We start from the raw sequence: 14,816 nt of genomic DNA, 5'->3' as shown, positions 1-14,816 counted from the left end.
CAGTGCTGTGTGTGTGAAGCCTTCTGCCACTTTTATATGCCCAATGTGACAAAGTATGCTCACATCACACAAAATAAATACAAGCAATCCCAGTCCTGCCAGACAGCTTGCCCAGGAGGAACCAGCCAAATGCAAGCTGGAATCATTCAAATAATTAAGCTAAAAATGGTGTCTGTGTGGTGAGATGGCACACAGACCTCAAATCTGCCTGGCTGCAGTGAAAAAGTAAAACATAAAGACAAGAGACTCCTGAAGCCTGAAACCTCAGTCTGGCTTGGCTCACTCTGCCATAGCCAAGGCTCCAGGAAGCCACCAAGAAAAAAAGAACTGAGCCAGGTACTGAGTGTTCTGGGACTCATGGTGGAAGCCCCAGCCACAGGAAGAAGTCAAGGAGACTCTCTCAGAGGATTAGATCCCCAGCAGATCCACTAGGAGCAGCTGTAGCTGACCCAACAGGAAACACAGAGGCTATTCCAGGCATGAGGAATAACACTTGCAAATCTCCTGAGGCGACAGTGAATGAGGCTTGCTCAGTTCATTCTGCTAATAACTAAAAACTACTGCCAGAGACACGGACAGCAGCCAGACTGTGGACCTGCCATATGGCATGCTAAGAAGTTTATCCTCTGATTGCGGGGACTCTGAACTTTCTGGGGTGGGTGGGTGGGTGGCGGGAAAGGGTTGTATCTCTTTTCTGAGAGGTCACACGAGTTACCTTAAGAGGGAAAGGGTCTAGAGGCAAGGAAGCGCAGGGCTAGGAGAGTGGAATAAGCTGGATGGACAGGGAGGGTTTAAGAGATGTTTAGGAACAGGAAGGATAGAGAGGCAAGCACGTGGGAGGGAGAAGGAGATGTACCCCTCTGGTTATGCTATTCACTAGGAGAAGGAACCTGGGTGGGCAAAGGCTGACGGTACTCTCTGTGTAAGTCCGGAACAAGACGCTCACAAAGCTGAGCTTCTAATGCAGATGATGAAGAAAGATAACCATCACGTAAGTAAGAAATGCTGTGTAGAGCCTTTAGCAGGACTAGTGTGACTGAGAGCTGTGGAGGCAGGAGGACAAGAGGGAATTTGTGGCCATCCAGGGCTATAGAGTAAGACCCTTTCCCAAAAAACAAAAACAAATTAAAGGTAGGTAATCAAAAAACAAAAACAAAAACAAAAACAAAAAACACAAAAGAAGAGAGGAAGTGATCAGCTAAAGATTTATATTTTCTGAAAAGAAACCAGAGTAAGAGAGAAAGTGAAAAGCCATATCCAGTGTGGGGGAGGGTCAGTTCCAAGGTCTTGGGGCTTCACATGTTGAGAACTACACTGGGCAATGAACACAGAGCCCAGACACTCTGCAGTTAATTCCATACCAAAACACGATAGTCAACTGAGGGTCCTGGGACCTGCTGAGTCACCTTCCGACAAGTGTAACGGAATTGGAGGTTGGCATCTACCGAGCAAAGCAGGGTTGCCTTCCCAAGAAAGGCGTTTCTCAGGGCGACCTCTTGGATAAAGCTGCATCATTTCAGACAGCAGCCGACTAAAGGTTGTCTCTTATTATCTAAAAATAAGTGGCTGCCTTCTTCATGAAGCTGTTACGAAGCTTCATGAAGATTCATGAATTAATCACAAGCCAACCAGGAGGGGAGACACCTGTGTTACATCGGAAAGGCTGCAGACCAGAGTGAGAATGTGTGGATTTGAATCCAGACTCTGAAACCTCATAGCTGTGGCCTTAGACTTGCTACCTTGACCTCTAGAAAGCTCGACATAACTGGCCATTTTTTACTGCCCGTAATTCCAACCTTAGTCCGGGACAGTGTTGGGTCTCCTTGGCCTCTCCAGGGCTCGCCCCTCCAGCTGATGGCCCCTGGGGCCTCTAAAAACCCAAGCTGCTTTCTATGGCTTTTACCTCCCCGTAAGACTGCCTCTGACCACCTCTCTGACCTCACTTCCAGCTGCAAAGCTGTCTCTCCCCTTGAGCCACTTCACTTGAGTCTGCTCTTCTCTGCACTACAGTTTATTCTGCCTGACCCACCGTTCCTCGGACCTTCCCAGGCTCAGTTTTCCAATGTTGTAGTTCTCGGCTGGAATGCCATCTGTTCCAACAGGCCTTCTCCCTAGCAGAGCTGATACAGCCCTTTGTCTCACCACATCATGTATGAAACTCAGAGAACTCAAAGCTGCCTGACTGCATCATAGGTATAGTTGTCATTTGGCCCCAGAATGTGCTCGGCTACAGGACTTGCTCAGACTGGACATTCGCCTTTCTGAATCTTACTTTCTTCAACAAAATATGGCAGACCTAGACATTTAGAGAACAGCGATTAGAAACAGACTCCATAGCTAGCGCTTGCCTCCTGGCGTTCCTCCTGCTAGCTATGATAATCTGGGAAAAAAGTACCTACTACTCTGTGACCCAGTTTGCTAATCTGTGAAAAGCATAACAACAACAGCTGCTGCTGGGATAGTGAATTAATATATGTTAAAGTGTTTACGACAGATATCATTTTGATATAATGAGATATAACAAGTACTCAGAATAATTAGCAGTTACTGTATTCATTATACTATACTCCTTACTTTTTCCTGACTATATAGTACTATCGTTCCTAAAATTATTTTCGCCGTGAGACCGAGCTCCTTGTAGATGCACACTGTGTCTTGTCCTTTGTGTTCTCAATCCCCAGGAGAGGGTCTAGCAAAGAGTAAGAACTTAGGCAACAGATGGACACGGGCAAGAGAAAGAAGAGAATATGATGGTAAGAAAAAGGAGAAAGGAGCTAGGCGTGGTAGTGCATGCCTGTAGTCCCAGCACTCTGGGAGACAGAGGCAGGAGGATCGCTGTGAGTCAGGAAAGAAGGAACATAGAAGAAGAGAAAGGAGGAAGGAAAGGAGGGCGGGAGTGAGGGGAGATCGATAAGGAGTATGGATCATAGCCATACTCTGGAGACAAATGACTCTCTGCTTGCCTTCTCCAACACCAGAAAGGAAGCTGCATAAACTGCTCCTCATCTCATCTCACTGACTGCTCTAGACATGGCTAAAACAAGAAGTTTCCCCAGCCTTGGCCTCCACTGCTCTCTAGACACACTACTTCCCATTTGCACTCCTCTGTTCAAGATGCTCTGGCTCCTGAAGCACTTCTCCTCCTCACTTAACCCCAGCTCTGCCTTTGATGGGCATTGAAAGGCCCTGTTCAGCAGCCCTTCTCCCCGGGACTCTTTGCAGCTTTCCCAGAGAGGGGCATCCTCCCCTTATGACAACTCCTAGCACAACCATTGTCCCTTGAGTTGTATTTGTGCCACTGTCCACATTCATTTGTCCTGTCCAGTTTGGGATCTCTGGTGATAGCTCTGATGCCTGCCTCTATGTTCCTGTGTCCCACTCAGGGCCTGGCTTACTGGGGCTTCAGTAAGCATTCACCTAACTGAATCCTGTCTAATACATTTCTGACAGAGGGAAGGATACTGTCCAGCACTGCGCTGTCACTGAGTGAGCTACCTCTGACGATGCTTAGCTTGTGAGGAGAGAGGGGTGGCTTCGGAATCGCATCCTTCTTTTTTTTTGTGGCGACTCCTGTGACGCTTCTGTTTTTCAGAACATCTGTTCCCCAGATCATGACTGCCAAGTTCTTCGTGTACTTAGAATCTCCTTGGGTTACTTGTAGCTGGTGCCATTTCTCCTCGTCAACCCAAATCCCGCTTCCCAGATGGACCTGAAAGAGGTAAGAACACCACACCTGTTTTAGTCCAACATGAAGGCAGCTGGAGGCTGTTTCTGTCCTTTAAACTTCACTTCTCCAGTGTACGGGGTTCATGCCACGGAGGCAACAACAGCATCGCCCACGGAACCCCTGCAGTGCAGCAGGCCTAATTCTCAAGCCCCAACATCTTGCTCTTAAACAGAAGGTGCTATGATGCCACTGTCATTCTGATGGAAAAGCCAAGTTCAGCAAGGCGAAATGAGCTTAGAAGTCACTCAACTCTTACGTGGCAGAGCTGGGATTCTAAACTGTACTCAGGCTATCACATGGCTGCTCTGAGCTGACTTGTCCCTGCTCAGGACACATGGGCTTACTCGTGGTTTACTCTAGAAAGATGAGACCCTCTTTCACCAGCACATTCTAAGGCACGCCTCCCGCTCACACGGTGGAGGCTACATGCAGGGCTCACCCAGGTGTGATAACCCAGGCTGCTGTCTAGGCCTCCTCCCCAAGATCCTGATATATTTGATCTGGGTGTGGCCTAGACATCAGGATGGTTTGGCTCCCTAGATAAGTCCAATTTAGAGCTAAGTTACAAAACCCCTGCCAGCTGGCAGGAGCGGAGCAGCTGCCTGGCTCTGCAGCCAGCAGGCATGTAGCCGTGTGAGGCCTCCCCCAGCTCAAACTGTAGCTTCCCTATCTGCAAAGTGGGAGACTTGGATTTCACCTCAAAGTTCATCCTTCTGGCTTAGAACACCCGGGATTTTAAGAAATTAAATGCAGCCACAATGTATCTGGTTTGATTTTGGTAGCACACATACCAGAACACAATTTTGTGCTCCCTAGAAGAGAAACAGCCCGAGTGATAGTGAGCCAATAAATCACTGTACCCTCTCTGCTTCCAGAGTGTTTAGCAATGAGTTACAGCTTTAAGGCTTATCCCCATTTTTGGCCTTTAACTTGCAAACCAACGCTAATGTTCATTATTATTATTATTATTATTATTATTATTATTATTAAAGTTTTGACCTTGGCGTTCCCCTTTAGGTTGAGTTTCTGCTGCACTTGTGGTCTCTGTGGGATGGAGGGTAGGGGCCTGCTTATGAGCTGACCTTTCCAAGGGGTGCGAGAAGGCTTTGCCAAAAGCCCCTGTTTTTATAAAGACCTGCTGACCATCACCAAGGCATGGTCAGGAGACATCTTGGAGAGGTCCTGGCCTCAGATGGCATACACACCCACAAACTGATGGCAGAATGTAAGAACAATTGCTTAAGAAATTATTAAAGATCCCACTGAAGTTTGGCTTGGGAAGAAAGGTAGACAGAGAGATGGGCAGCCTGGCTAGCCAGTAATATTTCCTGCATCAATTACTCATGTTTTCTAGCTATCAAAACAAACAGGCAACTCACTCTTGTTGCTAAGCAAATGTTCCGTGTGCCACACCTAGCTTCACCTCATTTTGCTCAAAAGCTCACTCAGCCCACTGTGGGAGGACAGATAACCAGACCCACCGGCCTCTGTGTGCTGAGCATGTCAGTACTGCAAGTCAGTTTGTTCTGCTCACAAAGATAAGCAGCCCTGGGACCACATGAGCTACCCGGGGCTGGCTTAGCAACAAGAACCCAAGGTCAAATTTGGCCTTTTTCCATGTTCACTTCTGAACTTCAGGTGGGGAGTCTGTGCTAGGTGAGCAGGCATGCTGAGTACAAGGTCTCTGATGGACCTGTGTCCCTCCCTTGATGACACTCTAAAGTCAGCCACACAAGCTTCCTGAGATGGGGGAGGCAAGGGACTTTCCCTTAGACTAGATTCTGAAAGAGAAAAGCAGAGACATAAGCAGCAATTCTCCTGCATCAACCTTTTGACTGCCGGGGCCATAAGCCTGCACTACACCACCTGGCTTAATTTATTACTCTGGGAGAAAGATGAAGTCATGCAAGCCAATGTTCTAGAAGGAAAAGGAGCAATATTTTTGAGTGCCTATAATGAACTCAACTTCTTTAATCCTCATAATGGCCTTGAGAGTTAGAAACAAGTGGAAACTGCTATTCTCATTATACACATGTGAAAACAAATTCGGGGAACTAAGTTACTTTCCGCAAGACATACAATCAGCTAATTTAAAAATCAAAATTTGGTCCCAAATCTGTATGGCCTGGTTCATGCCCTCCTGGCCTGCCTTACATAGCCTGGGTACCAGGGTGGGGCTGACGTGGTTGAAAAGGGCACACCTACCACAGCAGTCCTTGGTTATTATAGGTTTCCTTTTGAGTGTTTGGCACCAGCAGGCCACCTGTGCCGGCTCCCAGCACAGTATACCACAGGCAGACAGGAACTGGAAGACAGCCTGGCTGGCGGGCTTTCTCTCCAGTGGCTGCTCAGTCTGGATCGCCCTGCGATCACTGACAGCAACTTCCCAGAAACACTGCTTTCCTCCTTTGAGTAGCTGACCTCAACGGCCTTCAGTGCTGTGTTTTCACGCCAACCCTGTGGAATCTTGAAAGGCTTCCTATTTCTTATCACGTAAGACCTGACCTCCTCAACCTGGCTCCCTTCTATCACTGAACCAGAAAGTCTATCCCCTTATAAAAGCTCTGAATACATCCACCTCCTTCTTCCAGGGCAGGGACGGGAGGAGGATGGGCTCTGAGCTGCCAGCCCTGGGTGTCGATCCTGTCTCTCTCTTCTGTCAGCTGATTAACAGGGGCCAGTCACCATACTTGTCTGGGCCAACCTCCAGCTCATAGAGGGCTAAGTCAGGTACTAAATGAGATGAACTGAATGTGAGAACATATAGCCAGAGGCTGTTGCATCCTTGCCCCTCCTTTTCCCATCTCTGCCCTCAGATTCCTCTGGTCAGGAAAGGAAGGGGTGTCTTAAAGATGACAGATTCCTGTCATTTTAAGCTACCCAGTTTTCCATACCCAGGAAATGATAATCCAGGAAATGTTGTTTAATTGTCATAGGGTTGTTACATCCTGTTGTGAAGTTTCAGCTTACCTACAGCCATTCCTGCCTGACTCAGTCCTACCTGTCATGGAACACTTCAGTGGGGCAAGGTCAACGCTTTCCCCCTTCCGCCTCCTTCAGAGTGATCAAGACCAGTCTAAACTCAAAGCAATAGTAAATACACGGGCATATTTAATCTATTGTCATGGCTTTGGCTTCATCTCTGATGAGCACTTCTTTCTTAAGAGCACAAAGTATTTTCTGGCATCCACCCGAGTACAATGTCCTTGCCACAGCACAGACAGACATGGTCCCTTGGCCTCAGGAAGGTCTGTCACAGGTCCACGCTGAGCAACGACACAAGGGCTGTGGAGGTCAGCACACTCACGGTACAATGTGCAGTTCCCAGGGGCACGGCGAGACAGACTGCAAAGAAGCCTGGCCTAGGAACTAGGCGACCCAGCTTTCAGTTCCCCAACCTGTCACACGGAGCAGATGAGGCCCTCCTCTGGGTACATTTTCAAGACCTGTTCCTTAACAGGTGAAGCCATAAGTTAGATTGTTTAATGGTTTTTGCAGTTTTATAATTCATGAGGTGGTTTTTTTTTTAATTTTTTAAATAAATACATCTTAGATAAAGCACTGGACCTGATCAAAATCAGAAAGTGATCTGTGGGGCGAGCCTATTTCATGCAAATCACAGTAACAATTGATCAAAATGTTAGCTCTCCCTGATGGGGAAGGTTATAAAAACATGCCAACACTTACTTTGTAAGTCCATCTGGTGGGATGGACTTCAAGAACTACTTTGTGAACCATTTTACCAGACAAAATTCATTTCTAGTAGCTAACAGCTCAGATTCCAGCTTTCCAGGCCTTGCAGGAATTAGGTCTTCTGCTCACACAGAAGGAAGGGTCAGGTAGGACCGCAGAGCCAGGAACAATAAGGGCAGCTATTGACATGTGACACCTACTGCCTTGAGGAGCTGCCATCCATTTCCAGAGTCTGCTTCCTTTCCTCCCCGTCCACAGAGCCCTCTGTCTGACTACAAATTAGTCTCAAAGAAAAGCTGGGTACGGTTTAGAGCAGCTGCTGGTAAAAAGCAAAAGAGGCACTTTCAAGAGGCGTTGTTTAATGTGTGTGTTAAAAATTAAAGAAGGTTTCTGAGACCTATTTTCTTGGGAAAGAATGTTACTTTTGCAGCAGAGCTCAGAAGATGCCTGGCAGCCTTCAAAGCAAGAGAGAAACAGATTTCTCTTAGAAGCTACTTAAGAAAAATTCTTCAATCTCTCCACAATGTGGTCACCACTAAAAGGAAATCAAGAGACCCAGAATGGTTCTCTCATTGTATCTTCAATTTGGGAGGTTTACCAAACTTAGACAGACACTTTAACTCCAAAATGGCCTATGGAAAGCATCAATCTAACCTGTTTTTTACAGACAAGGATGTGGAGGCCCAAAAAGGCCAAGGACCCGCCTGATGTCACGCTGGAAGTACAGAAGTTGAGCTATGTATGCTATGAGCTAAGGCTCAGGCTTCCAACCTCCACTCCTCTGCAAAGCTTACTAGGAGAGGCCTCTGAGTGAAGCAAAGACAAGGCCTATGCCCTGCTCAGTCAAGTTCTGGCCATGCAGAGGAAGTGGTGTTCAGTGAGAGATGCAGGGCAAGGCAGCACATCCAAAGAGAGCCTTGAAGAGAAACACATTTGTTTCTTTTCCTCAGCTTGACAACATTTTTCTGTTTCAGGCCAGGCAGTAGTGGTGCTATATCTAGACAAACCAAGTGAAACAACCATTTTTTCCTTTTAACTAGGAAATGCTATCAAATAGAGCCCACCCAAAGCATGAGGCAGGATAAATGAGCTTACAGAGATTACTCTTAGGGGTCAAGGAGGGGTGAGTCTGAAGTGTATGTGGTCATGGCAGGGAGAGTGTAATGCTAAAGTTGGACAAAGGGATCTGACTACCAGGGTGTAGGTCTTCTTTCATGAGTACTCTTCAGGTGTCATGAGAGAAAATACGAGGTGCTATGTGTAGCCCTAGAGTTGTGGGCCAGTGACTTGGGGACAAGGAGTACGGCTCATTTACCCCTGTATTCACAGGATATAGCCGGGGGCTGGGAACACTTACTTTGTAAATGGTGAATGAATATATACTGAGTTGCTATCTATAAAATGGATAATTCACTTTGAGTTAGGCTTACACATTCTAGGCATCTGGTTTCATAGGAAGGGAGGAAGAGTTTCAATCTATCAAAGGAAGTCTTTTAAAAAAATATTTTCCATTAATAAGCTCTTTTGAAATGACAAGCTAATTTCATAGCTATTTTGACACAATAATTTTTGAAGAGGAAGATGGGAAGTCCCGGCAGAGCTAAGCTACTGTGTCATAAATTCCACAGTCACTGGGGGTGGGGCTAGGTTAGGAGGGCAGCTGGCCTCACGGGGTTTCAGAGAACCCCCACCAAGCTCTCCACCTTTCCTCTGACTAGCAAGCACCTGGGGGAACGGATATTGAGCTGAGAACACTACCTTGCCATTGTCTAGGATATACTTGTCCATGACAGGCGCAGGAGCGGGGTAATAGGACGACGTATTTGCTTCCTCACTGAAAGTGCTCCGTAACTCCGGCTCGGGCTCGAGACATTCTGATTTTACTTTTTCCAAGTCAATGGCGGGACCTAGGCAGTTAAGAAAAGAGATCTGTCTAGAACTCCAAGGAAAATAAAAGGCAAATATTCTTAACTATGCATCTATCAGCACATAGTGGTACTAAAAAAAAAAAAAAAACAAAGCTAGCTGATTCTTGTTCTTTACGCTACACCTAAACCCAGACGTCAAAGCACTACGAGGCATGAGTGTCACAGGTGGAATGAGAGGGCAAGAACTAAATAGACTTCAGTAAGTAAGTGTGACTGAGGGACACCTTGTAGGGTGTCAGTGTCAGGAAACTCGACTTTTTGCAAAGGGAAGAGGGTGTGTTCTGACTGCTGGAGAAAGGATGGCAATTACTAGAATATGCAAACTGTGGGCTTGCTGACATCTCTGGGGCCTGTGATGGAGAGGCCAGGAGGACAACGGGAAAGAGGGAAAGCTATGGGGGGAAATGAAAAGAACGCCCTGCCTTCCTGGGACTGAGGATCTGAACAAAGGCATGCCAACCAAGAGATTAAAATACGACACAGAGGAAGCTACTGATTGCCTGATAGAGCGATCATTCACTTTTTATTTTAATGCAATCAACAAAAATTATGACATTTAAATAGTGAAAGGAAGCTGGGGAAATGGTTGCTGTTTCTAGGGGGCCTCTTTTTTCTCTTTTTTTTTTTCTTTTCCTACTTGCTTTTATAATGACAGAGTATTTTTCTTTTTAAATCATTTATTGTGTCTTGATTACCAAGGAACAGAGAAAATGTTTAAATAAGGTCAAATGGCTGGATTAACTTGTCTGGGAGACATCTTCAAAAGTCTCTAGGTTCACATGCTGGTCTTGACTAAACTTGTGGAGCTGTGCATTGCTGTGTTTTTACCTTAAGTGATGAATTCGAAATGCAACATCTTATCCTGGTCACATGGACAACAGAGTACAAAGCTCTTTATTTACTAAATCCTTGTGTAATGATCTGGTTGCAACTCTATGCTCAGTTGCCATAGCCTACATTTTGGCTGATGGAGGGAATGAATGTCTCTGTGAGTTTGTAGGTAGAGGTTCCTCTGACAGACAGGGTTGCCGGAATTACAGTATCAACCCTGAGTTGCTGGCAGATAGCAGCTGCCAACTACAAGAGAGTCTCCAAAGATTTCAGCATGAACTTTGCACAGAGCTGGCCAGAGAATGGATAAAGGTCATATTGGTACAGATGAAGGGATGCACAGCACGCTGGTACAGACTGTGCCCTCCCCCCACACCCTGCTCTGCCATGTTTTGGTTTTGTGACTAGAGGTCAATGAGCTCCAGATGAAGAAAGAAGCCGGTGGAGTCAAGGACATAATATCCTTATCTTTCTGACAGCATCTCCTAAGTGTGCCCTATACAAGCTCCAGGCCCAGCTCTTTAAAATTTTTTTCCCATTATTCACAAAACCTGGCAGGTCTTTTCCAAATGTTTGTTAAAGAAGAAAGGATTATAACAAACAATGCATCCAAAGTCTCAGAAGCACCTGCCAAAGTTCCTCCTCCACAGGTGTGAATTTTTTTAAGATACGAATAAGCAAAACTTTTGATCTTTTCTTAGCTCTAGAAAATCTAATTACTCTACTTTCCTATAAGGAAAGGCTGAGGTGTTGCTGTCTCATCCGACTCTGATGTTCAGTGGCAGAAAAGAGAAACCGGCTGAGAAGGCCCATTGCATCCACTGGCTCTCAGATGACCTTTGCAAAGTCCCTGAAACCTACTTTTCTTTCTAAGAGAGAAGACTGTTAGGCAAAGGCTAATCCCACCGCTCATGCTTGGGAGGATCAGGTGTTCAAAGCCAGCCTCATCTGGAATGCAAGTGGCCAACCAGCCTGGACTACATGAGACCTTGTCTCAAACAAGAACTCAGTGGCTCAATGGCTGCCACAGATAACTTCCACGTGACCCGTGACCTTGTTCCTTCTTGCTTACCAACCCCTTACACTTAACATCAACTCCCCCACCACAGCCTGTGAAGGCTCAGGACATCCAGCCTCTATGTTATAGCTTGGAAGCTGTGCTAGCAGCCAGTACCCCCCACACACACACCTGTTTTCGGCATCACACTGTGAAGCTCTTCACGAGTACAATTTTACTCACGGAAGTTGTGGAGCCTGGGTAGCATCTGGGACATGGCCGGATCTTAGTCAATTCTCTGTGACGTGAGAGGGCGCACAGAGCTGGAAGGGGTGGGTCTGCGACGGGTATAGGCAAAGATTCTGAAGTGTTCCACTGAGTAAGATGCTAGGGGAAGAAGTCTGGGTAGGAAGGAATTTCTGTAACCCTTTGTACAGCCCAAGCAGAAATCATGACTAGACAAACTTCAGAAGCAGCTAATCATAATGAACAGTCTAGGGCTAGGCTACAGACAACTGACTCTGCACCCATACTGGCAGAGACTGGAAGATCAGGAGCTAAGTGTCATCCCTCTGGCTCAATGGCCTGTTAGTCCATTCTCCTGAGATTCCTTTCTAGTCCAACGGGCCTCCCCAACCTCCACACAGACACCTTCTTTTTGGTGATTCAAGGCCTGACTCAAGTGACACTTCTTATAAGACCCTGATCCTTCAGATAGAGTGTTCTTCCCTCCTGGCTTGGGATTAAACACTGGCTTTGAATGTACTGTATAGGAGGGGAGGGCTGTGACTTCAGTCCAGTAGAAGCACCCCAGTTTCCTCTGTACCCTCCCTGAAACCTCCCTCACTCCATAGATACAGCTGGTGCCTCAACTAGGCTGAGAAGCTGAGAGCAGGGACTGGGATGTTTTTTATGTCAGACACCAGGGCTCACTGGCACCTGGTCAAATTCTCTTCTCAAAAGAGAACTTGCACAACTCTGACCTAGCCTCACATGAAGGAAGGAAGGACACCTTGACAGGACTGAAAACTGAATCAGTTAAGCATATATATCTATGCTTATATCACTATCCACACACACACACACACACACACAGAGAACAAGAACTTCAGAGCCTAGTGCATGTGGCATGCTGGGTGCTCAGTAACTCGACCCCACTCTCCATTCCTACACATCTACTTGGCACTTTGACTCTGCTAAACCATACTTGGTGAGTTGCGACCCACTGCTGGTGTGTTTTTGCCCCTCATACTGAGCACAAGACCCTACCCAGAGGCCTTGCAAACACTTCAACCCCCTTTCTTATTCCCCAGAAATTGTCAAACACTGAGGCTACTGTACTGGCTCTCAAGGAAGAGCATTTCTTATCAGCCAGAGTCAGCGTCACTCAACAGCAGTGGCAGTGCTCTGTAACAGCCTCCTCCCGTGGCACACAGCAGATGCAGAGACTACAAACCGAGGATGCAGTCTCAGCAACGGGGGCAGCTGAAGGGAGCTTTCAGCAGAGATGGCTATGTCTCCAAGATAAATGATCTTAGGAAAGTCATTTCATCTCTGAACACAGCTTTCCTCCTTACAAAACGGGATGGACAAGGGACACCATGCAAGCTGTGAGGATTCTTGAATAGCCAAGGATGGAGGCAGGCACACGACAGAGGCTCAGAACGTGCAGATGAATGGGGGAATGAATCAGTCAGTAAGGCACACGTTCAGTTTACAGAATCAGGAAAGAAAAGGACAACATCCAACAAAAAACACCACCAACAAAAAGCCCCGTGTTGTTTCCTGGGAGAGCAGAGGGAGGGCCTCTAGTGCTTTTAATTTAAGACGCTGGGGTGGGGGGTGGAATGGGGGGGGAATCATTTCATTGCAAATTTTAGTCGGCTCCACTCCCGATGTTGGCAATTTACATCTCATTACAACAAATGCTTCAGATTGCTGTTTTGCTTTTTAAAATTTCTGAGGCATTGTTCTGCCTCAAACACATGTGACCAAATTAGCCACAATAATAAGCACTTTCGCTAGCAGACAACACTGTACATTCTGGCGCAGATATTTTAGGTAACAAAGAACTTTTTTCATTTTGTGGGAAGAGTAGGAATTAAAAAAAAAAGGCCTTTTGATCCACTGGCATTCTGGTAGTGACACACACTTGAGGATTATTTTGGGAAAAATACACCTTCCATAGAGAAAAGCCTCTCAGCCAAGTAAAGAAAGCTTTCACAAGGGCACAAAAGGTAGTGCCTGTCTCCTCCTTCAGTCATTCATTGGCCCAGTCACCATACAAGCTCTGACACACAACCCACACAAACCCACTCACCACACAAGCTCTGTGAGAGACACTGAGGACTCCAGAACAAATAGAAAATAATTCAGCTTTTTGGAAGTTCATGATTTAACATGTGAAATATTATTATGTCGTATACAGATGTGACGGGTGCACTGTGGCCTCAGGCTAAAAGACATGCTCTATCTCCTCTGCCAATTTAAGCCCTAGTGATTCCTCTTGTAAAATGAGGACTGAGCCACAGAGGAAAACAGTCTGTTTGTTGGTAAAACAAACAGATGAAATTGAACTCTACCTTACTTTTATCTTAACTCTGAAAAGTTGCCTCTTGATATAATTTTAAGGAGACCTGGAGGTCACCTGTGTCTTCAAATCTTACACGTCTGGACGTTATCAATTCTGACTTACTTTGAAATCAAAGAGTTCAAGGCAGTAGATTTCTTCTTTAAAAAATTAAACCATGTTTACTTCTAGATGTCTATAATGAGCCTGAAGTACAAGTCTAGTTTTCCAAACTACAAAGTGAGTCCAAACTCCTGAAAGCAAACACAACACCTACTGTGGCACACGGCATTTTAGATTTAGAGAACGATGTTCTGCTTTCTTGAAAAGAATCCGAGCACAGACAGGAACACAAAACAATCAAGGAGCTAAGCAAGTGCCTTGGGGAGAGGAAGGTAACCCAGGCAGGGCAGATGGATGCGTCCCTGTGGCCTAGGGCAGAGCAGCTCATCAGCATCTGTAGACCGTTCCATGCCCTGGAGGATGGCCTTGACCATATTCATGTAATATTGTGACTGAACCGTCTCAGCTTCTACAAGTGCAGAGACAATCTGTCCTGGTTCCTTCGGTGTGGATCTATTACATACCTAATAAATGCCACTGATGAGCTAGGTAGCTTTGAGAGATTCACAGTCAAACAGCTGGAGAAACAGGCGACAGATGGCTACAACCTCTGTGTAACTGACAGGAGGGCTCTGGAACAGAAGCAAAAGCAGCCATGGCATTTCTAGAGAAGTCTAGGACTTCCTCAGAACAATGGACATACACTTGGAGGATTGGGCAAGTGATGTTTGGTTGAGGCCCTTGGTGGGATATCTTCATACGGAGGGGACAAAACACAGACTCCCTGCCCGACCACAATATGGGCAGTCTGACAATCTACACATAGCTGGGGAGGGAAAGGTCCCTACTGGGTAAGTGATCAAGTGATCCTAGAAGGCAGAGCTGGTCTGAGTGTGGTCTAGGAATGACATCAGCACAAGTGGCAGCTCTCTGGTCCTTGGCCCCTTCCCTCTCCATTTCCTGAATGTAGTCTGTGAACCAGGGCTGCCACCGGCTTTGCTGGGCTGA

At 46.4% G+C, this 14,816-nt stretch overlaps 2 protein-coding genes across 9 annotated transcripts in view; both read right to left on the bottom strand.

Annotated features, from left to right (window-relative positions):
- Agbl4 (AGBL carboxypeptidase 4) overlaps positions 1-14,816 on the bottom strand; it is a 1,227,056-nt gene that overhangs the window by 190,860 nt on the left and 1,021,380 nt on the right. The window lies entirely within an intron of this gene.
- Positions 1-14,816, bottom strand: part of Bend5 (BEN domain containing 5) — a 46,782-nt gene that overhangs the window by 3,709 nt on the left and 28,257 nt on the right. For all 3 annotated transcript variants that reach the window (XM_060366142.1, XM_021660670.2, XM_060366143.1), the window contains 2 exons: positions 9,179-9,327; positions 3,496-3,709 (listed from right to left, as the gene is read on the bottom strand). In XM_060366142.1, the coding sequence (XP_060222125.1) occupies positions 3,496-3,709; positions 9,179-9,327 (363 nt within the window). The remainder of the gene's footprint in view (positions 1-3,495; positions 3,710-9,178; positions 9,328-14,816) is intronic.

This window comes from Meriones unguiculatus, chromosome 12 (genome assembly GCF_030254825.1).
Source record: "Meriones unguiculatus strain TT.TT164.6M chromosome 12, Bangor_MerUng_6.1, whole genome shotgun sequence".
NCBI classification, from domain to species: Eukaryota; Metazoa; Chordata; class Mammalia; order Rodentia; family Muridae; genus Meriones; species Meriones unguiculatus.
This window is presented reverse-complemented; position numbering and strand designations above follow the sequence as displayed.